At 40.0% G+C, this 22,889-nt stretch overlaps 1 protein-coding gene across 1 annotated transcript in view; it reads right to left on the bottom strand.

Moving 5' to 3' along the window:
• ZFAND3 (zinc finger, AN1-type domain 3) overlaps nt 1-22,889 on the bottom strand; it is an 80,497-nt gene that overhangs the window by 14,037 nt on the left and 43,571 nt on the right. Inside the window, exon 4 of the mRNA XM_009871617.1 lies at nt 7,508-7,678. Within this exon, the coding sequence (XP_009869919.1) occupies nt 7,508-7,678 (171 nt within the window). The remainder of the gene's footprint in view (nt 1-7,507; nt 7,679-22,889) is intronic.

Below are 22,889 nucleotides of genomic sequence, written 5' to 3'. Positions count from 1 at the left end.
CCAATTTAGAAGGTATGTTTGACTAATATTAAAAAAAAGTTCTGTTCCTGTCCCCATCATAATTACAGGTTTTTACAACTTGTTTATGTTTTCTCATGATAGTAAGATCTCCCTTAATCTGCATCTAATCATTAATGGTTTAAAGTACTTTCAATTTTTAGTATTTGTATATAAATATATTTTTATAATTTGGTAAGCCTTAGTACATGCCAGACTTAAGTCAGGATATGGGTTAGTATGTAGGATATTTTGTAAGAGATTTAATGCTCATTTATTTTTAACAATGTTCTAGTGCAAGATAAATGCATTCCCCCTGGGTTTATTCTCTCATCACCTTAAGGTCAGCTTTCCCTTGAGCCACTTTTTTCAAATGACTTCTCAAATTTGCAGTTTTGTTCCCACTGTCTTGTTTTTTTTCTTGTTTTAATGATCAGTCAGAGTACCTCTGCTACTGTCAATGATTCCTTAATCTATTTAATAGGCATTTATTTCCTGTCCCATTGCCCCTATTTTTTCTGTTTGTTTTCAATCAATGTAGCTAAACATTCATTTACATGTTTTTTCCCCTCTAGGCAAGTAATCTTGAGATTACTCAAATACTTAGTTTGTTGCTTTACCTCCTTGTTTTATATTCTTTCACAGTTCAGCTTCTCCTTTACGAATGAGTTTGTTGTCCAAGTCAACTGTACTATGCGACATGTACATCTTGTACTACTACAGCCTCTTTCTTCCCGTCCCCTCCTCTAAGGAGAGAATGCAGAATCTTAAGTGGTTTTGTGCATTAACCTTATAAGAAACAAAGCACAAAACAGTCAGGCACAAATTGAGTTATCAACTATTCAGACATGTTGATTTTCTGTGTTGCTGAGCTGTAGCAAGCAGCTTGCTATTAAACATGTTGGAACCAGAAAACATTTTATCACGACAGTCCTACCCACTTTGATCACATTTTGATGAGGCACTTCACCAAATTGCAATAGAAATTTAACATGGCATTTATCCAGTTTGCATTAAAGTAATGTTCAGCACAATCTTCAAGATGCCCACAGCACACTGTATACTGCAACAACTAAAATCCATGTCCTCTTTCTAGAGGTTTGCTTTAGTAGTTAGATCTCAATCATGACGACCAGTGCACAGTGATCTATGTGGATAAAATTACAAAGACATAAAGTTCCTAACTCATTAGGAAGGAAAGTTACAGCCTGGTAGAGGAGCAGTCTGTGGTGTGCTCCAATGTGCTGTGCCCTCATTCCATGCACTGAGCCCAGCGAGGCAGCGCTCTGGCTGACCAGCAAAGTTACACTCCTGTTTCCCAACTAAAAGTCTTATCGCTGCAGAGGCCATTTGTGAACGTGCATCCTTTCAAATCAAGGAACAGACAAACACCAATACTTGCTATCAACTCACAAAAATTGCAAAATGATATGTTTTGCCTTCACCCTTGCCTGAGTTCTGCTTGTAGTTACTGCAGGCTCTGAGCAAGCACTGAATACATAACCGTTCAACTGTTCAATTTGTTACAACACAACCTAGGCCAGTAAAGTTCCAAGAAAATATCTTCTGTCCACACAGGCAAGAAGTACTGCGAACAACTGTTTCATCAGATCGCACCACAACTGACTGGTTATTTTTCAATGCAGTCTGATTGAACTGGAAGGTTTCAGCAACTTCCCATCCTGTTAAGGACCCACTCTCGCCAAAGAACACAAGAACCTTGACATTCCTATCTGAGAAGCACAGAAACAAATCAGCAACATCTCCCTGTGGCACTACTATCTAAGGGCTGGTATCTTAGTGTCCTGGTTTGAGCTAAAAAATCCCAGTTCTGTTTAGTGATTTTTACTTTCCAGTTTAGTCTCTTCTAAAAGGCTGCACTTTCTGAAGTTCGCAGCATGTTTTTGCAGACAGTGTGTGCTACTGGCAGTGATAACACCTGATGTTTGCAGTTACTGCCTGGGACTGGGATGCAGAAAGGCTCTTGCTGATACTTATTCCTACAGTGACCAAGGCCACTGCAGGCTCCTGTGTGCCACGCTGAGGGTGCTGGGTAGTAAGAGGGGTCACAAGGAAGTAAAAGGTTGCACCTCCGGGGCGTAATAGACGGGACAGGTGACCAACAAGAGTATTCCATCCCATATATGTCATATTGAGCATAAATTGAGTGATCATGAGAGTTTCTAGTCTTTTCCTCTTTCTGCAGTGGCCGGTGTCCAGAGAGGACTCCATCTGATCTCCTGCTTTTGATCTGGATCCTGAGTGCCCGAATCCAGCTCCTGTGTCCAGCTCCCGCTGCTGCTGAGCCTGGGGCTTCCCCAGTGCTGCCTGCTCTGCAGCATCAGTGGGGATTAATATCGGGCTTATATATAGATGTATATAGTTCTTTATTTTTATCATTTCACTATTATTTCCTTTACTGTTTCATTAAAGCTGCTCTGTTTTTTCTTTCCTAACCCGTAAGTCTCTCTGCCTCATTCCCTTTTCCTTCCCGTTTTGGGGGAACATGGGGTTAGAGAGCGTTTAGTGGCTGGCCCAGCCCTAACCCGCGACGCTTAGCCAGCCCATTGATTGCCAAGAGTTCTGGATAGGTGGAGCCTGAGCCACAGCCGTGTCCATTAGGACGTGGCTTACAAATAGCAAACGGTCCTACACAAAAGCTGCTGAAGAGCTGGCTGGCACACCGTACTGATTTTTCTTTAACTGCTGACACGAACAGGATCTAACATGACAGATGTGAAATGTCTTTACTGATCAGCTCAAGTATCATCGAACGTCTTATACAATTCCAACAATATTAAAGACTGCTGCAGATTTCTTGTGTGTTGGCTTTACACAGCAAGCGATACCAGAATTATTTTCTCCTATAAAAGTACTAAGCCTCTGCCATGAAATTAAGTTATGCTTTCTGTGCAAATCATTTCTATGGCTTAGAAGTTCACAGCTCCGTATCTTTTAAAAACATACACAAATTCATTTAGTAGCAACATATATCTTTTAGTAGCGATATACATCTAGTCAAGTAATTAAGACAAGGCCCATAAATTTATAAAGTAATTTGCAAATAATCAACCAGCCCTCTTCTAAAACACATTTCCAGAACTCTGTGTTATAAAGCTATTTTCACTCACAAATTTGCTGCCCCTAGTTTCTTTGCAAGTTTGTGGTAACCACTTCCTTATCACATCACGGAACTGACAATTTTCAGATCAGGGATCACAGGTGATTGATTTTGCACTGCTTACACTTCCAGTTGAAATACTATAATAGAAAGTAACTTCAGGAATATGATTCCTGTAATTCCTGATGATACAGATGCCTATTAAATCTAGTATTAAATAAATACATTATTTCAATACAATTGTTATGTGTCATAAAACACTAAACTATTGAAGGGTCCACCCAAAAGCAGAGAACATCGCCGTCTGGAAAATATGCCTGCTGTAACTGTCATCTAGAAACGTTTCATAGGAAGCTGGTTTTGTTCTAGTAGTGTTGATTTAAAGGTTATCCAGTCAGAGAGGCACAAAATGAGAATTCATTTAAAAATTTCTCTTTCTCACTGAAGCTTGCAAAGTGCATCAGCAATTAACAATTCCTATCACTTCCCCCAGTTTGCCATGTGAAAAGTCTCAGAACTCGTCTTACAAATTGCTCTTTTGAAGATCAAAGGGAAGCCGAATTTGTCTGTGTGTGCTCTGGATGAGTTTGTAATTTACTGGAACTTTCAGAGGAGGCTTGGCAGCAGCTCATTTGACAGCCCCAGGGTACAGGATTCAGGGGAGCTCTGTGACTCTTCCCTTCTGAGTTCCTTCCTTGCCTTTAATTGGCACCTCATTAGAAATTAATGAAAATGACATCCTCTGTTCTTCCTGCTCCAGGCACAGAACGCTACAAAAAGGCCTATCACAATTCATAACACATTCAATTTATGTAGCAATGGCTCTTAAGCATTATTTATGAGATGTGAATTTCTTGTCAGCAGTTAATAACTTGTACAGAGGGGAAGCAGAATGAAAAAAGATCTTGAGAGTATGTGTGTAAGAAAACAAACAAGCTTTTCTACAGCTGAAAACTGTTGTGTTTGAATTTGAAGAACCCTTACTGGAACTCCTTTCACAGTAGTGGATTGTTTTGCTTCATAGCAAAGTCCTGCAGCACTGTCGAATCTGTTTAAAATTCCATGTAGTGTTGAGGGAATGAGCTCAGCAGGATCACCTCTCTATGGACAGGTCTTACAGGAGACAGTAGAGCCAATGCAGCGGTTTCCCAACGATCTCAGAATTTGGTGTAAAGCAGCAGCCCACCCTCTCTGTCCCCTTTTAAAAAGAGTTGTGCCCCTGTTGGACAAGCCTCAGTTACACTGAACTGACATCTGCAGGTACGTCAATATCAAAACATTGCCCAGTACGTACAGACTTTTCTTTCGAATATGATGTCAAGGGTTGGGGCTGGGCCAGCTGCTAAACTGGGACATTCGTCTCACTCAAAATCTCACTAGAAGAGCCAAGAGGACACATTGGCTTAAAAAGGAGATGATTTCCAATACTTTTAACACTAGGACAAGAACATGTGTAACCGCACACAGTAAGAATTTCTGTTCTGAGGAGCCTTAAAGAGTTAATTTGAATTTTAGCATCAGTGTTTCAGACACAACTTTGGAACAACAAATCCTTTTTCCTTATGTCCAAGCAAACACAAACATTTGTCCTTATAAAGATCATGTCTCCATGTCTGACTTCCTGACTATCAGAATCTCCTTTAACATTTAAACTTTTTTCCCACATTTTTTCCCCATTGCTTCAGTTAAGGGTTAATTTTATAGCAATGATCCAGAGTCCAGATCAAACAATGTTGTACCTTGACCATTACTTTTGAAGAATATATACATGCTTGTTTTACACCAGTTGATTCCATTTCCAACAATTCCAGGTAAACATGTATCATCACCTGTGCTTCATATTATGACAAAAAGGATAACCTGATCACATACAGATTTAGAAAACACTTTAAATGAAGGAGAATTTTAACATATTTATTCTGTCCCATTGTGGATCACCCCCTTCCCAGGGATTTTGATCTGGCTTGCCATTCATGACTTAAGGCAACCCAGTTTTACAGCTAGGAGGGCAAGGTTAGTGAGGATGATTCTAAGGCAGCTTCTTTAGAAATGCCGAAAGCTACATACTGATGAGACTGGTAAAGCAGTTTAGGTGACGTGAAGCTGAGGTGACCTGTGTTCCTCAGTGGCAGGGTTTTGTTTGCTTATTAGTATTACTATTAAAAGTAACTAGTGCAGGGTATGCCTATTTACACATCACATGAGAGCATTTTGTTAGAGATAATGCATACATACTGAATAAAGTATTAATGAAACACTACAGCTACACAGAAAAAAACAAAGATCTCCATGCTTTTCAGCTGTGTTGTGAACAGGGAAATAGACTCGTGTCTCCCACTTCTCTCATTAAATGCAAGGAATATAAATGTTATTATACATCCTATGTACAATGTAGTATCTAATGTAGGAATGCACATTTTCATTTCCTCACTGGTGAGGAGCTCAGAATTTTTTGTTTCATATTCATGTTTTATGAACACATTTTACGAACTTTAACAGAAATATTTCCACAAGGCTGTATATATCTAGTGGAAACAATTTAAAGAATAATTCCTACAATGTTTATATTGCAATAATATTGAATTATGGAATTACTTCAAGAAAACTTGAGAGGAATGAACCAGCTATATTCATCATTCAGTTTACAGAAAAAAAAACAAAACAGGTCTTATTTTATAATTTTGAAAACTTTACTGATCAGTGGAAGGACTTTTAAAATGCTCTTACATAGGTCTAATTTTGCAGAATCACCAAGTCATCTTTTCTCCAATTCTCCTCAAATTTGTAGAACTCTCATGCTCCCAATATTAGGGAAGATTTTTCTATTTCAGTCAGATACCTGTGAGCAGTCTCTGTCAACTGATACGTAACAGCAGCAGACAAAGAGCAGAAAATCCTGCCTCAACCATGCTGAGCAGAAAGAGCCATACCAAACTGTGTCATCGATAGTGCCCAATTTCTTCAATAAAAAACTTACTGGATACTCCAAAGTATCCAGCCACATGATTTCCCTAAAAAGAATTTCAGCTTTTCATTATTTCATGTTTGGTAGCTTCACAGATAATGTGTGTTAGTTCTGTAGTAATCTCTTGTTTCTGAAACAAAGCCTGTCTCATGTCCAAAAGAGCACAACACAACAGCTAATCTCTAAAGGCTGAAGAGAGGTAAACACTGAAGAAAAGAACAAAGGATAACACAGAATCTTTGCAGCTTTCTATCTCTTCACTTGACATTAAGTATTCAATACAGAATTCATGAACTGGGGCTTTGTAATGAGCTTAGCCAATCTTTTCTCTTGCCACTGCTGCTCAGAAGGACACACCTTCTGTTAGAAAACATCTTAACAGAATGCTCTGCATTTCAGAGGGGCAATGTGAGTTGCACCTATAGTTCATGCAAATCCCTTAGAAATTAGCCGTCTGCTGAGACACAGTGAAGTAACTAAACAACTTCTCCAAATGTATCAATACACACATGGTCAGAGCACACAAGTGTAAGCCTTCAATACATCATTATATGAAAAAATAATGCACACAGTAGTTTTACCTGCTGATTATCACCAGGTTTGATGAAAACATTTAAATTAGTTATGAACACAACTGTTCCATGAAGGAGAGAGCATCTCCTCCGGAACAGAGTCACATTAATTATTGCTTCAGAAAGATTATTTGCATGTAATATGAAACCCCAAATTAGCTGTCTGCATGAGATTATCATCCTCCATTCAATTAGCTGAACAGTGCCTTCCACTTTGGAAAAAACAGGTTGGATGATTTCAAATCTATGGTGAACAAGTCTTGGCCCCCAACAGCTAGCTGAGAACGAAAACATTTTCAGTAAGGATTTTTGGGTTTTAACTTTTTAATAACAATGTAATTATAAAATGCAGAATGTAGAACCTGACCCACATTCTTTTAAGGTCTGTAAAACGTTTGTCATCCTTGGATATTTAGTGATGTGCTTCGTCTTTCTTCTTTCAAGTGGGTATGACACGCTCCCGCCCTACAGGGACTTCTGAAGCTAAATTCGTTAACGTCTAAGATCTCTTGAGACAAGGCTGGATATCAAGGCCAAAGTTTCAAAGGGGAAATTAAACAGGAACTAATTAGATTCATAGGATCATAGAATGGCCTAGGTTGGAAGGGACCTTAGAGATCATTTAATCCAACCTCCCTGTCATGGGCAGGGATGCCTCTCAACTAGATCAGGCAACACATGGGGACCGAGCAGCGATCTTACAACTTTTGCTTACCAGTGGAAGCTACAGCTTCTGTTTAAAGTATCTTTGAAAGATAAAAAACATTCAAGTGTTCCCTGTGTCTCCACTCTGATATGGATCCGAGCACAGCGGCGTTACAAAGCCAGATGCTACTGACAAACGGTACTCACCACAGCGACACGATCCCAGTTCCTGCTGTACTAGCTCCAGTTTTGTTTGGCACTGGAAGCATCGGCGTCTACTCTTCTGTTTGGATCGACTGGGTTCTTCAGGCCTGTCATTACTGTCATCCAGTAGCCGTGGCCGTTTCACAGGAGAAGCCTCACTCTCCGACTGTGAATCTGTCGTATTCACAACAAATATTTTAGGAAAAATATTAGAACTTCCTTGCTCAGGCACCCCTTTGGACAGATTGAAGGTATATTGCTTTCAGTTGGGGTCACCACCGAGCAGCGTGATACTTCCCATTCTATTGCATATACACATTTTCTTAACAACCAAAATGAGCATCATGTAAAGGACAAATTATCTTTGTTCCCTGTAAGAACCCCTCCTGCTGGCAGTACTGAATATAAAATGAACTGATTAGTTTTCTTCCAGCCCCAGCTGGGTCATACAGAGACACGTGTAGAGTACCCACCATCCTGAACAACTGCAGGCTTCATATGTCACCTCATAGTTTCTCCTGTGCTCCTTCTCCCTGCACAAACTAACTGAAGGAGGCTGTTGATCAAAGCCAACTGAATGCAGGTTCAATCTATTTCCTCCCTGGGCAGGAGGGAGATTTGTAAGGCACAAGATGTAAACTATCTCTTACGACTGAAGGCAGTACATGAAAACACTACACTGTGCTCCCCTCTCTTTCTGCATGGATAACCATTTAAATCTAAATTAGTACACAGCAATGATGCAAATCCAAACAAGATAAGCCTCACCTGCACACGCACGCTACAAATCCAAAGCGCTCGCCATTTTAAAAGAATCAGTCAGAATACTACTCGCATTAATAACTTTACAAAGTTCATCTTTTAAGAAAATAGTCTGTGGAAAGCCTTAGGAAGTTCGGGACAGTGTTATTTCAGGTGGTGCCTTTGTTTGTTTGCTTGGTTTGTGGTCTTTTACAATAGAGAGTATATTGACCAGGGCTCTAGAGCAGCACATGAAGTGCACATGACTGGCTGGAACGCGGGATGCCCAGGCCTTATTTTTGTGGCATGTCAGAGGCAGTGGATTTCAGCAGATCTGCTGCTCTGCCATCTGAGTCAGGTCAGGCTAGAAAAGACATTTTCCTTTACCAAATCTGTTCGTAATGGGATCAATTCTGTATTTCCTTTTAATAGAAGCTGCAAATAGATTTAATTCAAACTGGACTAGAAATTACATTGTTTGTAGTAGTGTTCCAATGAAGCTAACTGCAATTACTGCAATCAGTCAGTGTTCTAGTGCAAGACGGTGATTGAGGAAAAAAAAAGCATTAGTTCAGATAAACCCATTCTGAAAGGACATTAATTCAACAAATAACAAGATAACCATACCTTTTTGGCAGGACAGTAGGCTACTGAACATGTTTTTACCTTTGTTTCCATTGCGTGCTGTCCTGGATTAGCCAGAAAAAGATAACTGCCATGGCTAAAACACTGTCCATATCCTTGTTATTTCAATGATCTTATCTGATCCTCTGCTTATCAACATTATGACTTTCCTTGAGCAAACACCTAATGAACTGCGATGAGGAATACCTGCTAGCCTCTCCCTCTGGGAAATGCTCGGTTACCTAACCCTGGTTCCTCACACACAGCGTGAGCTAACTCTTCTTACCTGCATTTCAGACCTTGGCTCATTGTTCTTCCAGTTGTTGGGACTCCATTATTACAGCCATTACAAATACTCAACTTGCCTCACTTGCGTCTATTTCTGTCATACTGCTCTTAAAATACGCTGAAAATGTGCCTGGCTTTACAGTAAGTACAAAGTCTCTGCATCTCACATTTCACAGAAAATCAAACTGCTTTCTGCACAGTATACAGGTGATAAGTTTTTATTAAGCTGCAATAATTTTATCTGATGTCTGCCTCAATACAGCCCTCTTTTTGATCAGTGTCACAGATTACAATTTACACCTTACAAAATACATCTGCAAGGCCTATACCAACATTCAGTGCATAATGTACTTTACCTCTGCGTGCCTGGCTGTGCAGGACAAGGAAAAGAAAGTAGCGCATAATGAATTCACGCAGTTATGGAACAACTAGCCCCATCTTAAATTAAATTTCTGCAGAAGATGATGCAAGAGAAAGATCCCCTGAGCAGACAGCCCAACTCCCTGAACAGAGATCCCGGCTCAGTACTCCAAGGCGACAGTTCTGTCCCAGAGACACTTGTCTTGAGGTTGGACTAGATGATCTCTAGAGGTCCCTTCCTACGCCGATGATTCTGTGATTCAGAGTGCCTGGGAAAGCCGGTTCGGCTGGAGGGTGCACCCTCGGACAAGCTTGTGTGCTGTGACCTGGCTTGCTCAGGGTTCAGCACAACGCTGTTCCAGCCCACCTTGCTGCCAAAGATGGGGAACTATGTGATTTGTAGTTTATTCGTTACTCAAACAGATACGCAGCTATTTTGAAATAGCTACCTCCTGGACATCTTTGCTTCTGGAAGTATAAGCCGTTCTAGTAGTTCTCAGAAGGAAATTTGGCATTCTGAGCCAATAGAAACCACAGTGCTCTACTTATAATGAAATCCAAATAAGGGATTCATGTGTATGAGTCAACCAGTGTCTGATCAGTTAATGAAGCCATGTGCCTTAATGAGAAGAATAGCTACCCCAAGTCAGACTAGTAATCCTATAATTAGAATATTTAATTATACATTACCTGTTAATTTGTAATGACTAATTGAATATTAACAGAAGTTAGTTAATATGATAGAAAATGAAAATTTAGGTATCTCATTTTTATCCTTCTGCCATAAACTAAACAGTGCCAGCACTGAGTCAAACTTAGCCTGATTTTCAGGGGCAGTACCAGCTCCCTGATCGCTGATTGCACAGTGCCTGGAACACACGAGCCCAAGCTAATGCTCATCACAAACCAGACCAACAGCACACACATTTCCATCTTCCCATGGGCAAGCACAAAGAGCAAGGAGAAAGCATAGATCAGAAGGCAGAACTTTTAGATTCAGTCCTGCGTGTGTTTCTTCCAGATCACACGGCCTTCCACAATACTGACGTAAGCAGTGCAGGACACAGTATCAATCTTCCAGAACCTGGAATCTTGAAACATTAATGTTCAGAGATCCAATAGCAAAAGGAAATTGTCATGTGCAGCTTTAGTACCTGGACTGCAGGAAAAAAAAAACCAGAAACAGGGTGAAGTGCTGCAATGAGACTCAAGAGTAAGTTCTCAGTGTGAAACAATCAAAAAAGGCTACAGAGGATTCTTTCAGGCAGTGACTGTCAGTGGCTTGCCGTAGAAGCATGGTCCATGCAACAAGAATAACTTCTTGCTTTGCTTTTAAGAAAAGTTATCCACAGTCAATCTGCATTTTAGCATTAACCTTAAGCCAACTGATGAAAAAGAAAAGAAAAAAACCCCAAACTCAACACTTTCCCTGTGTCCACAGATGTCAAAAATCATAGAACTTTTCTGTAAAAATGAAGAAAAACAATGGAGATGAAACATCTTCAAAATTTCATAGAGAAATTGCTTGGCACGGCAATACCACTGACACTTTCCCATTGCAGTTTTAACTCAGAATTAAGAAATAATTCTAATCTCTATCTGATGATGGAGATTCTTCCAGCTGTGGTGATTCTGTCAAACTCATTTGAAATGAGAGAACAAAGTAATTCAGCTGAGCAAGCCCAAAACTGGAGGCTTATCTGGAAACAAAAAGCAGAGCAGTGTTCTTAAAAATTCTGCTGTCTTGGACAGAAACTAATATTTGCTCCTTTATGTCACTGTTCTTGTCTTCATTACTCATGCTCTCCCTTCAAAATCACAGAATCACAGAATGTTAGGGGTTGGAAGGGACCTCTGAAGATCATCTAGTCCAACCTTCATCCCAGCAAAATGTTCCAAATAAATGCTGTTACAACTGTCAGAGCTGAATCCCACTCTATTACTCTGCTGCCACGGAGGAGTTCGCAGGCTATGTGCACATGGCTTCACTAACCCTCACGATTTTGGGGGGAGGCTGGGAAACTCTAAACCCAGCAGAGACATAGCCTGAGAAAATGTAATAGGGAAGGAGGAAGAAAGGACAAGATAGGAGAGTAGTAAGAGAAAGAAGTACCCTCCTCTGCTGCTGCTTGCTTTAAGAATGAGACGAATTGGTTTAATCTCTGATTTGATGACAGCTTCTGAGGCACTCGGGTTTCTTTTCCTTTCCATAAAGAACTCATCACACTGACAAACTGACATTTATGGTCTCTGCTGTTGGTGCAAAGACTAGTAAAGCAATAATTAGTAGACCCTCAAACATCACTGCCATCTCCTCTATTTTAAAAGGAGCCTGAGCTTTTGTCAAAACCTGTGCCCATGAAGAAACTGGTATGGTCAGAGCCAATAATGACATACAGGGATTAGCTGAAGTTTGAGTAGTACCTTGTTGCCAGTTTCTACGTGTTTTTTTTCCTTCATTATTTCACTTTTAGATGAGAGATTACTTAATTCCCTGGCATGTTGATTATGCATTAGAAATTTCATCTAGAGAAAACTGCCTCTTTACAAATCTTTCCTATTGCATTTACCAGAATCATAATTTAAAACCATCTCCTCTACTTCAGATGAACCTAAAATTAACACAGTTGTTCCAAAACCCATTCGCATGTTGATTATTTATGAAGAGAGAGAAATTCAAGATTAACATCTTACGAGGCAAGTTTGACAACTGTGACCACCCTGTTGCTGTATAATGCTGGGGAAATAGCAATTTCGAAACTCTGATATTTTAATTGAGATGAACATCTCGTCCTCTCATGCAGTCCTGACTGTATCTCAAAGCTGCGTCAGAAACCTAAGCACACGCCACTTTGAAAGCGCTCATGCTCCTAGATTATTAATTTCTTGTGTGAACACACCTCAATTTTTCTTAAAAAACTACAGACAAACGTCTCAAAAATTCTTACACAGAAACTTTGGTTGCATTGAGCCATGCAATCTCTTTTTTAGTATCATTGCACTGCCTTTAGCATCACACTTCACCAGTTTATTTTTTCCCCTCCATGGAATCTAAAAGCAACTGCACTAAAAGTCATTGTCCCTATACAACGTGGAGCAGGGACACCACACAGGAACAGTCCTGACAGAACTCAAGTCCCGTCAGCTGCTTCTTTGCCTCAGGATGCTCCCTGTGAAATCACTCTGGAGCCTATAACTAACCTCCAGAAGTTGCATTACAGAAGTTATTTCTCAGCAGTTACCAGAACCATTCAACAATAGTTGTTTCCAGATCTAATGAGTAAAAACAACCAACCAGCAAAAAAACCCTCAAACTTCTAGCCTAGCTGTTTAACATTCATAACTGAAAGAATTGCTGCAAGACATTACAAATGTGAAACACTACCGATGCGCTACAAATTGTGTCAGCAAAGTTCACCTTTTCCCTCTGCCACAGAGATTAAGAATGAGGCCACTGTCACAGATAGTGACTTAAAAGTATTGGGTTTTTTAACAGACACTTAAAAACAGTGACAAAATGAAATTTAGCACTTATATTACTTAGAGGGTAAGTAGTATTTTTGAGCTCAAGAACAGCATGGCCTAATTTCCTCCAAATGAGAGCTGGCACATGTGAAGCATGTGTTGCGAGGAAAGAAGAATCAACCTCGTGCGGTACTGAGCACTTTGCCAGCACAGTGAGAACAGGCGTTTGTAAAACACAAAGCTGAGCGCTCCAGAGCATCGCAGAACTTGTGTACGTGGCTAACTGAGGGCACATCTGTCGGCGCTCGAGTACGCTGCCACACTTCCGCAAAATGTGACGCGTAACAGCGCAGGGCGCTGGCCGGGCCAACGCTCCAGCTGACCTGAGTCCAGACAGCCTGGGGCACGGGCAGGGCAAGGTGGGTCCCCCGGCCACCAGCCGCCCTCAGAGAGGAGGAGGAGCCTGATGGGGAGGAGCTGGTGGCCACAGGGAGGGGTCACTTCAGACAGGGACACTGATGTGTCCCCATGTCACACACACTTGCCCCCTCTGAGCATTAAGCTGCCCGTGTTCATAAAACTTGCACGTGAGATTAGGGCATTCAAGGTCTTGATACCTTTGTGAAATTTGATTAAAACAGTCCAAGAGATTCAGAATTTATTGTAGGACAAACTACAGGGGCCTTATTTTCTATAGAAAACCAGGCAGCTGCTGTCCCCCAGTCCCAGTGGTTTACATGCATCAACCTAATATGTGTTTCTTATGAAACTTCAAAACTTGCTTTCTAGTTAAAATTTTACATAAATATACATGTGTGTGTGTGTGCGAACGAGAATTAATGTATGTAATACTGCTGGCATAGGTTTTCAGGAAAATAGAAAAATGTGGGAGCACAGCCATACAATTTTAGTAACACTCTACTTATATATAAGAAAAAATTTTTTTAGTCCTCAAAACCTGACTGGGCCTGGCCCTCAGCCTTCTCTAGGTGACCCCGCTCTGAGCAAGGAGATTGGACCAGATGGTCTCCAGAGGCCCCTTCCGCCCTCAGCCATTCTGTAATTCTAAGCTTCATGGATGGGAAAATAATTAAAAACAATAATAAAATGCTAACTCCTTCCTCTCTTACATATTTTTTGTTTTCCTCTAAACCGGTACTGTTGGTACTCTCATTCATCAGAAAGGAAGTATACTGTACTGCAGCTTAATGAAGCTATTAACTACCACCTCTAATGAAACAGAAGAGATTGATCTAGTGCCAGTAACCCAGGTGAATGAAATGCACGTTGAAAACTGTGTGACAAACAGTGAACTACATAGACTACCACATGCATTTTAACTACATTGCAATTATAAAAAGTATAAAAATGCCTATTATCCTTTCTTGACAATAAATTTCATAATCACTAAATTAAGCGAAAAACTAATTAGCTTTCATCTTATATTTAGGCTCCATACTGCACCTGTTTTATAGTTAAAATTCTTGCATTGCTCCCCCCACCGATGTCAACAAGTCTTTACTTCAGGGGGTCGGTGAGCTCAGTGGTTTGAGCACGGTGCTGACAACAAGGACCAACACTGAAGTCGCGGGTTCGATTCCCGCTCAGTCTCCATGTGTTGCCTGGTCTAGTCGAGAGGTGGCGTCCCTGCCCAAAACAGGGAGGTTGGACTGGATGATCTCTAAGGTCCCTTCCAGCCTAGGCCATTCTATGATTCTATGAAATGTTCATTTACTTCTCAAACATTTTTACTTACATGCCCAATCAACTCAAACAAGTACATATTTAAAAGTATTCAGGCACCTGTGCTGCACAATTCCTTTTTTGGATTAACTTTGGGCATTTCAACAAGTTGAAATATTTCCACAGGCAATGGCCGCTCCTGTTGCTGCTGCCTGAAAGAAGGACCTTGTTCTGATAAAACCAGGCACGTGGGGTTCCTTTCCCAAATTACACCAGCGGGCCAAATCTGTGCACCTCTGGTACCCGCAACAGGTGCCTTTGTGGAGAGAACAGGGAAGAGAGTCCTGCTGAGCTCTGGGCCTAGTGCTCGCTGCCTATCCCTTGCCACAAGGGCAAAGAGCTGAAGAACATGTTTAAAACCAGCTGCTGGCTGCAAAATCATGCGCAGGGAGTGACTGCCGCTGTGTGCAGGCACAACGCTGAATTTCTGCTGTCTTGATTACTGGGAGCAATTTGTGCAGCGTAGAAGCTTCATACTGCTTTAAGGGTGTTAAGGTAAGCTGCTTTAGGCTGTTGGGTATTTTTAATAGCTGACAAACAGGATCTCAAGACCTTCGTATATTCCAACTGTGATAAAGAACAAACCTTGAGAAGGCCAGAAGAGAAAAAAGGCCAAAATAGCAAATTCACCAGTTAAAAAAAAAATAAAAAAATTTTGCAGGTGTCAATTTGAACTTATTTTCTCGTTATTAAATTACGTATTTTAGCAGCATAGGGTTAGGTTAGGGAGAGGGACAAAGAAGTTGGAGAACAAATGATATCATAAATGGCCTGAATAATCAGAATGGGATTAAGTGAAGGAATAATGCACAAATGCTGGTAGCTAAATAGAAGAACAGAAACACAAAAAGGAAGGAGAAAGCTGTAACATGGGAATAACACACGATGAAAAAGTTACGAAGGCAAATACGGGACATTCTGCCCATTCCACAGCACCCGAAGGCTACTTACTAATATTCAAATGATTATATTTACATATATGAATATGTATGTACAAACACATACAAATAAGCTTACACTGGTTCAGATAAAATGGGAAATTCAAAAGCATTAAGCAATATAATAGTTTTGGGTTTGCTCTTATGCTTTGTGAAATTCTCTAATATTAACAAGAACAGATAATGCTATAAATATTGAATATTCACTAGTTGGCTCAAGAGTGTATAAATAAGCAGTGCTGTTCTGCTTCAGAATCCTGGTAGCATACTCCAGCTATATCCTCATCAATCAGATGGCATACAGTATTCGAGAAGGTAATTCTTCAAACCAATAGCCTAAAACCAGTTCTACATAGAAACTACTTGCTCTGTTATTTTTCATTCCTACATTGAGGTTTCCTTAGCATGCTCTTCCCCCCGCACCAGTGTAATGAGGGTTTTCCAAGGCTAAGTCACAGATTCAGAAGAGGAATTGTAAAGAACTCACTCCTTCTAGGAGTGAAAAAAAAATGTATTTCCAGTATTTATCTTTCAAAAAACTTATTTGTCATTAACTGCAGAACCTCAGTGATGCCATTAGCAACAGAAATCTTGCAATGAGAGACTATAATTCCAAGGACTGTATCTGAGTGATGTTAAGGAAAAAGCCTAAGAGCTCTTGTATTTTGATAAAAATCTCACCAAGTGCATTAAGAGTAGGTGCTGAAATGTACAGCTAATCTATCTTCAAAATACACTTGGGTTTGACTCAGTTATTTTAAATAAAGCTTTAAAAACAGTTTATATTTTGATTGTGTTACTTTTCCTAGCAATGTTTGTGGGGAAAAAACAACCAGCCCTAGCAAAGAAGACAATTTCTGTACCCCTGAGTGCTGTCTTCATCAGAAGTCAGGCTGGTTTACTGGGCAGGTCTTACTGCTTTGACAAGACATATTTGGGAAGCGCCTACACTAACCTGAGCCACAGACCAGATCTACCCAAATGGAGAGGTTGAACCGATCAATGAGACTCAGAGGATGCAACAGCACATGCACTGTCCTGTATCTTACATCCAGCTCTTTTTCAACCCTCTTTTGCCTCAAGATGTTGGTTTCATTACTTATTCCCTGAAGTTTATGTTATAGGAAATAATTTGGCACAGGAATAGGAAAAATTTGTAACTTGTTTGCATGACAATTCAATTAATATACAAATATTTATAAAAGCCTCACTTTGTAGGAAGAGACACTTTCCCCCTGTGTACACTCAGACTTAAGCATACTTCCAAGAGACTCTAGAATTACTTCGACATATTTTTAAGTCCTTATGAAAATTAATATCTAAATGGAAAGTACTGAAAACTTGTACTTGAAAGCTGTCTGATGCTCACTGAAATAATTAGTCACAACAGAGGCCTTTGCCACAAGTCAGATGAAACCTTTGGGGCACTGTTTTCACAAAAAAAAGTAGAGCAGTAGCAGGATCATGGATTAGCTCTCTGCATGTTACATCTGTTTTAAGATGGCAAACAAACCTAAACTATTAAAAAGCAAATGTAAGTGGCTATGTGTTTTAAAATCTATTTCAGGCCAGTTATTTAATGCTGAATTTGTTTTAAAAACCCCCAGTGCGGTAAAATAAGAAATTTTAAGCAATAAAAAGCTGTGTCACATTTGTGAAAGTAAACCAATAAGAGAGTTGTCCGATCTGTACAGATCAGATCAAGGTGCTGACTGCACCACACTGAGGTAAAAATCAAACCAGGCTGACAGGAGCGGAGTTCCTCACAGATTTTGAAGTTAATGATCTCAGCTATTCTTTGAGACATCCTCCATATTGTCTACCAAACCCTAAGATCCCCCAGTCTTGTTCCAATATATATATTTATTATGTTTTAGGAAGGGGTTGTAGGTGGGAAACACAAGATGTAACCCTGATTTCTTTGCCCTTAAAATTATTGGAGGTGTGGTTTATTTACATTATGAGCTGTGGTTTTGTTATTTGGGAATGGCTTTGCAGCAGTCTGTGGGTAGAAGCTGGTAATGAAATAAGGAATTCAGAGCTGTTGGGAGCGTAACGCCAAGTCAGCTTAACAGATATGTATTCTCTAGTAATAACTATGTATCTGCTATCAAAGGCCAGTTTAACTGATCAGAGAGATCCTGACAATTTTGAAAGCTAAACACGGCATGAAACCACTAAAAAAATATTCAAGGTAAAGTTGTTTTGTTTAAATCAACATATACGTAACAAATAAAATATTTACTCTTTCTTTTTAATGAATTTGAGGACAAATCCTTAGTCATAATTCCCTAAGACTTTAATATAAAGATGTGTCATATCTGAATTTTAAAAAGATAATAAAATTTTGCATTTGGCAAGACTTTCACCAACCAGACTGAAAAGCCCTTATCAAACCACAGAGAGAAAGTGGTGAGAAAGCAATGCAGCACATGTTTTCAGGACAGGAAAGCATCTTATTAACCAAAGCACATTTCGCTTATCCTGCTCAGGGCCACTGAGAACCCTGAGCAAGGACCCTTCTTCTGGCTCCTTGCTTTGTTGACCGTCCCAACTCTCCCACCATTGCAAGAGTCTCTTCTCCTGGCTCTTCCCTGCAATGCTGCAGGCACTCGGCGCTGCTCTTCCAGAGCCCACCAGCCTCAGCTCTCTTTAAGTGTTAGGAATGCTACTGAGGTTAGACTAAATACCTTTAATCACCACTCAAACCGTATTTGGTTTCTGTTGGTGCCACTGAAAAACTACATTGGAAGGGATTTCTGGGGATCACCTAGTGCAGCCTGCTGCACAGTGCAGTATAAACATGAAAGCTGTGTCAGGTTGCTCAGGGTCCATGTTCAAAACTGCAAGCATTAAGGTTGCACAGCCTCTGTAGGTACCTGTTCCGCTACACACTAAAGGGGAAAAACCTCTTCCCTTGATCTGCCAGCTATACTCTTCCTAACACAGCTAATTCAGAGATGGTGTTTACTATTCTTCTATCGTCCAGTGCTACCTTTGACATTCAAAATAATTGTCCTACTGGCTTACAATTCAGTGTGAACTCCTCTCAAGAGATCATCCTGTCCTCTTGGCTTAAGCACATTTTCCTCCAAGTTGTTCTATGGGGAATGTGGTCTTTTTTTGTAATGAGATTCAAGATACGAAAATGAAAAAGGATGAAAAATATGAATCAAGAGCAGCAAGAAGAGATTGGAATGGACTTACGAATAATCAAATACTTAAAACAGGTTACTTGGTGAAGTAAGAACGAAAGAGGCAAGTTCAAGGGCATATCTGAACAGCACAAAGGATACAAGAAGATGAATTTGGGTGATTTGTTACAATGAGGGTGCTGAAACACTGGAACATGTTGCCCAGAGAGGTGGTGGAGGCCCCATCCCTGAAGACATTCAAGGTCAGGCTTGATGGGGCTCTGAGGAACCTGGTCTACTTAAAGCTGTCCCTGCTCACTGCAGGGGGGTTGAACTAGGTGACCTTTAAAGGTCCCTTCCAGCCTAATGCAATCTATGCTTTAAGAGGATAAACACAGGTAGCAGAAGTAACAGTTTTAAAGTACCTGGAGGACATTCTCTATTAGGATGCTGGACTTAAAAACTCTGGATGAACTGACAAGAAGGTATGATCTCAAACAGTTGGGAATATTCTGAGTAACACAGAGGTGTGAGTCTCCACACTTGTTGGGAGGTTACATAGGCCAGGAGACTCTTACTGCCCATCCACATATATATTTTGATTATTATTTAATTCTATTGTATTATTAGGTTTTTTCCTGCTCATAAGGGAGGAGAAGCTTGTTTTTCATAACCTCTGCAGCCCTGGATAACCAAAATCTACTTAAATTGCTAAACAGTTCTGCTGCTCACACTAGCAGCTACCAAATCCCACTTTCTGCACAAGGTAGCTAACTACAGAAATACCCTGATGTACCTACCACACAGTGGGAAAGCAGCACGTTTTATAAACATCTTCAAAAGATTGTCTGTTCTTATTTCTAATTCATCTCTAGAGTATGTGAAATAGGGCTTCCACAGTCATATTGTGTTTTTTGTCCCTTTGGCCACTTCAGCTACCAAGCTTCCTCACTTGATGAGCAACGCAAAAGAAAGGAACATCTGGGAACCAGTAATTGTGAAAGTTAATTTCAAAGAAATAACAACTATGAAAAGGACGAGTTTCTATTCATCTCAGCTTAGTGTACTTTAACACAGACAGATCTAAGTATTCCCGTCCTAATATCATGAGATGATAGAAAAATAACATATTTATTTTATTCTGGCTGAACTGAATAGACAAGGATAGGAGACAGTTTTCACATGCTGTCATGCTGCTGCACACCTTTTTATTTCTCAGTGTTGTATTTTTTCCACTACTCAGAAGAAAATTCTCTTCAGAAATAAACAGCATGGGTGATTAATGTATGAACTATGAAGATGTCTGCAAAACTTCTCTGTAGATTAAAGCAAGTACAGGCTAAATTTCAAAGCATTTTTTTTCACTGCGGTTTAGTAAAGAGATGATTTAGATGTCTAGCACAGAAATGTGCTAGACTGTGATAGAGAAAAGATTCAGAGAGACGTTTTTTGTGAATATTACCAATTATTGTGTGCTAACAAGCTCCTAAAAACCTTTCCAGGAACAGCTGAAATTATAATAACTCAGAGGCAAGGATCATCGCAGCTCTAACTGACTTTTAACAAACTTTTTTGATATATTGACCCAGATTCTCCAGCCACATCTGTTGTAACACATTTATCTAAAATGCATGGGATGGATTTAGTGTAAAAGAGAGTTCAGGTGACCATATTCACTATTTTTAATGAATGAGGGTGATTTTGTACTGTTGAACAAGGCAATAGTGAAAATAATTTCTACAAATGCAGTAGATCCTTAAATCTGTTTACAGAATGGCTGTTACCATCTTTCCCATTAGGAGGATTTTAATCTACAATAATCATACCACTTTGAGAAGGCTCATAGACAACCAGTACTGGCAACTAACGCAAAGCATATGTGCAAAAAAGCAAGCTTGAGTATCTGTGCTCAGGCTCCTCTGAGGAGGAAACCAATCTGTCCATCCAAACAGTTAGGGAAGCACAGAACGGGTAATACAACACATCACAGAAATAGGCAATAAGATGAGATAGTGAAAACCCATCAACATGCATCATCTGATCACGGTACAGTGTCATCCCCCAGCCTCTATTAGCTCTTGCCACATCAGTGCGAGTCCCAGACACTTCATCCTGTTTATAATTGCTGATGAGCAGTAATAAGGCCTCCATGCCTCAGCTCCTGTCCGTTCCACTCCAGCGCCCACCTATTAGGTTATAACTTTTATTTACAGCTTTGCTTGATGCGCTGTTCTATTAGTCCAGCTGGAAACTGAGCAAGGGGAAAAAAAATAGAGCATCCCTAATGGGCACTATTATTGCCAGGGCTGGGTGATTTATTAATGCTGCTCGAAGTCTGTTCTGTCATCGCTTTTCTGTCCGTGAGAGAGCTCCAAGAAGGTTAGTTTTCTAACCCAATGCTCTCCATAAGTCAAACACTAAAGAACACCTTAAAAATCCCTTGGAACACCAACAAAAAACATACCTCAAAGGTGTTTTAATATCATAAACCTCCTTCAATAGTATTTTGTATATTTTTTCCTCAGGAGCTTAACACTTCAGAGTAATTTTAAAAAAATTTAATTAGTGGTGTACCAGGTCTTTTTGTCCTCACTCAACACAAAGATTGATAAAAAATGATCACACAAAAGTAACGATTTCTTGGGTTTTGGCTCTGGCTCAAAATTTGTCTACTTGTACTTCCACAAATTGCCCTTTCTGTAACTCCTAAAAGGCTGCCCTTTCGATTGCCCAGGTTCAGCCTCAAAGCATTTAGATTCCTGGCACTGCTACAATCGAGCACAGGCCTTAGCATGAGAACATCAATAAACCCGAAACATCAAAAAGGACCATACACCTGCTTGGCTGCTTTGCTCAAGCAGCAGAATAATTACTTGCACCTTATAGATTCAGGTTTTAAACTAGAAAAAGCACAGAGCAATGAAATACTGTGATGTCATACAACATAAATAGCACCACACCCATCTAAGACCGATACCCTCATAAAACATGAGCTATCTGCACACACAACTACACAAAATATCAAAGATGCAAGCTTCTCATGAGCTGCTACTGAGAATTAAAGCACTTAAAAACTCACCGACTTTACAGATATAATGTATGAACTGATTGTATCATTACCACATTTTATCTGTCTGTTTCTACTACCTTCTCTACTGCACAATTAAAAATGAACTGAGCGCCCATACATGGTTCCACCGATTTTTTTTTCAAGGTCTTTTAAGCTGCACGAAAACGTTTCAAAATTTGGCTGTTCAGAATTGCGTATTAAATCATCATTAAAGTTGTACAGGAAAAAACAAGAAGAGCAATATGCCACTTTGTACTGCACTTTCCCGCCATGGGCACCCAATATAAATGGGATCTGGACACCCTACTGACTGGAGGAAGCCTCATGTTAAGAAACAAATCAAAATCCGTAAGGAGCTATAAGCTAGGCCACACAGTCCCATCGTTTTTGCTACAAAATCTTCAGATTGCTGGCTCTCAAAAACCTTTGAGGCATTGACCAACGGAATGACTGCAAGGCTTTATACATTCTTTTCATTATAATCCTTGTCCTGTGGGCACGCTTTGGAGTAGAAATACTTTTTACCACAGCAATGAACGGAGGGAAGAAAAAAACGACTATTTGGTGTCATAATACAATTTATCTGAATGGCTCCTTCAGCATGCAGGTTGACAAGTGCATGAGGTAAAAACCTCATTTTTTGTAAGAGAACTTTTCCTGTGTCTTGGCAGATTTACCGTTTTGATCGGTGTCATAATACAATTTATCTGAACGGCTCCTTCAGCATGCAGGTTGACAAGTGCATGAGGTAAAAACTCTTTTTTGGTAAAAGAACTTTTCCTGTGTCTTGGCAGATTTACCGTTTTGATCTTTCTTCAATGGTTACATTAATGCTAATAAAATATGAAAGGTTTATGTCTTCCTTAATATCCTCCTGACAGGAACCTGCATACAAGATAAGTAGGTCAATTTTCTAATTTTCTGTCTCAAAAGCTGATATATGGCAGACGTTAGGGAAAAACTATGCTTGAAGGGGGAAAAAAAATTACACAGATGAATTCCACCAAAACATTCTTCCTTCA

Source organism: Apaloderma vittatum, unplaced genomic scaffold, assembly GCF_000703405.1.
Source record: "Apaloderma vittatum isolate BGI_N311 unplaced genomic scaffold, ASM70340v1 scaffold1266, whole genome shotgun sequence".
Lineage (NCBI taxonomy): Eukaryota > Metazoa > Chordata > Aves > Trogoniformes > Trogonidae > Apaloderma > Apaloderma vittatum.
The sequence above is the reverse complement of the archived record's forward strand: the minus strand, read 5'-3'. Positions and strand labels throughout refer to the sequence as shown.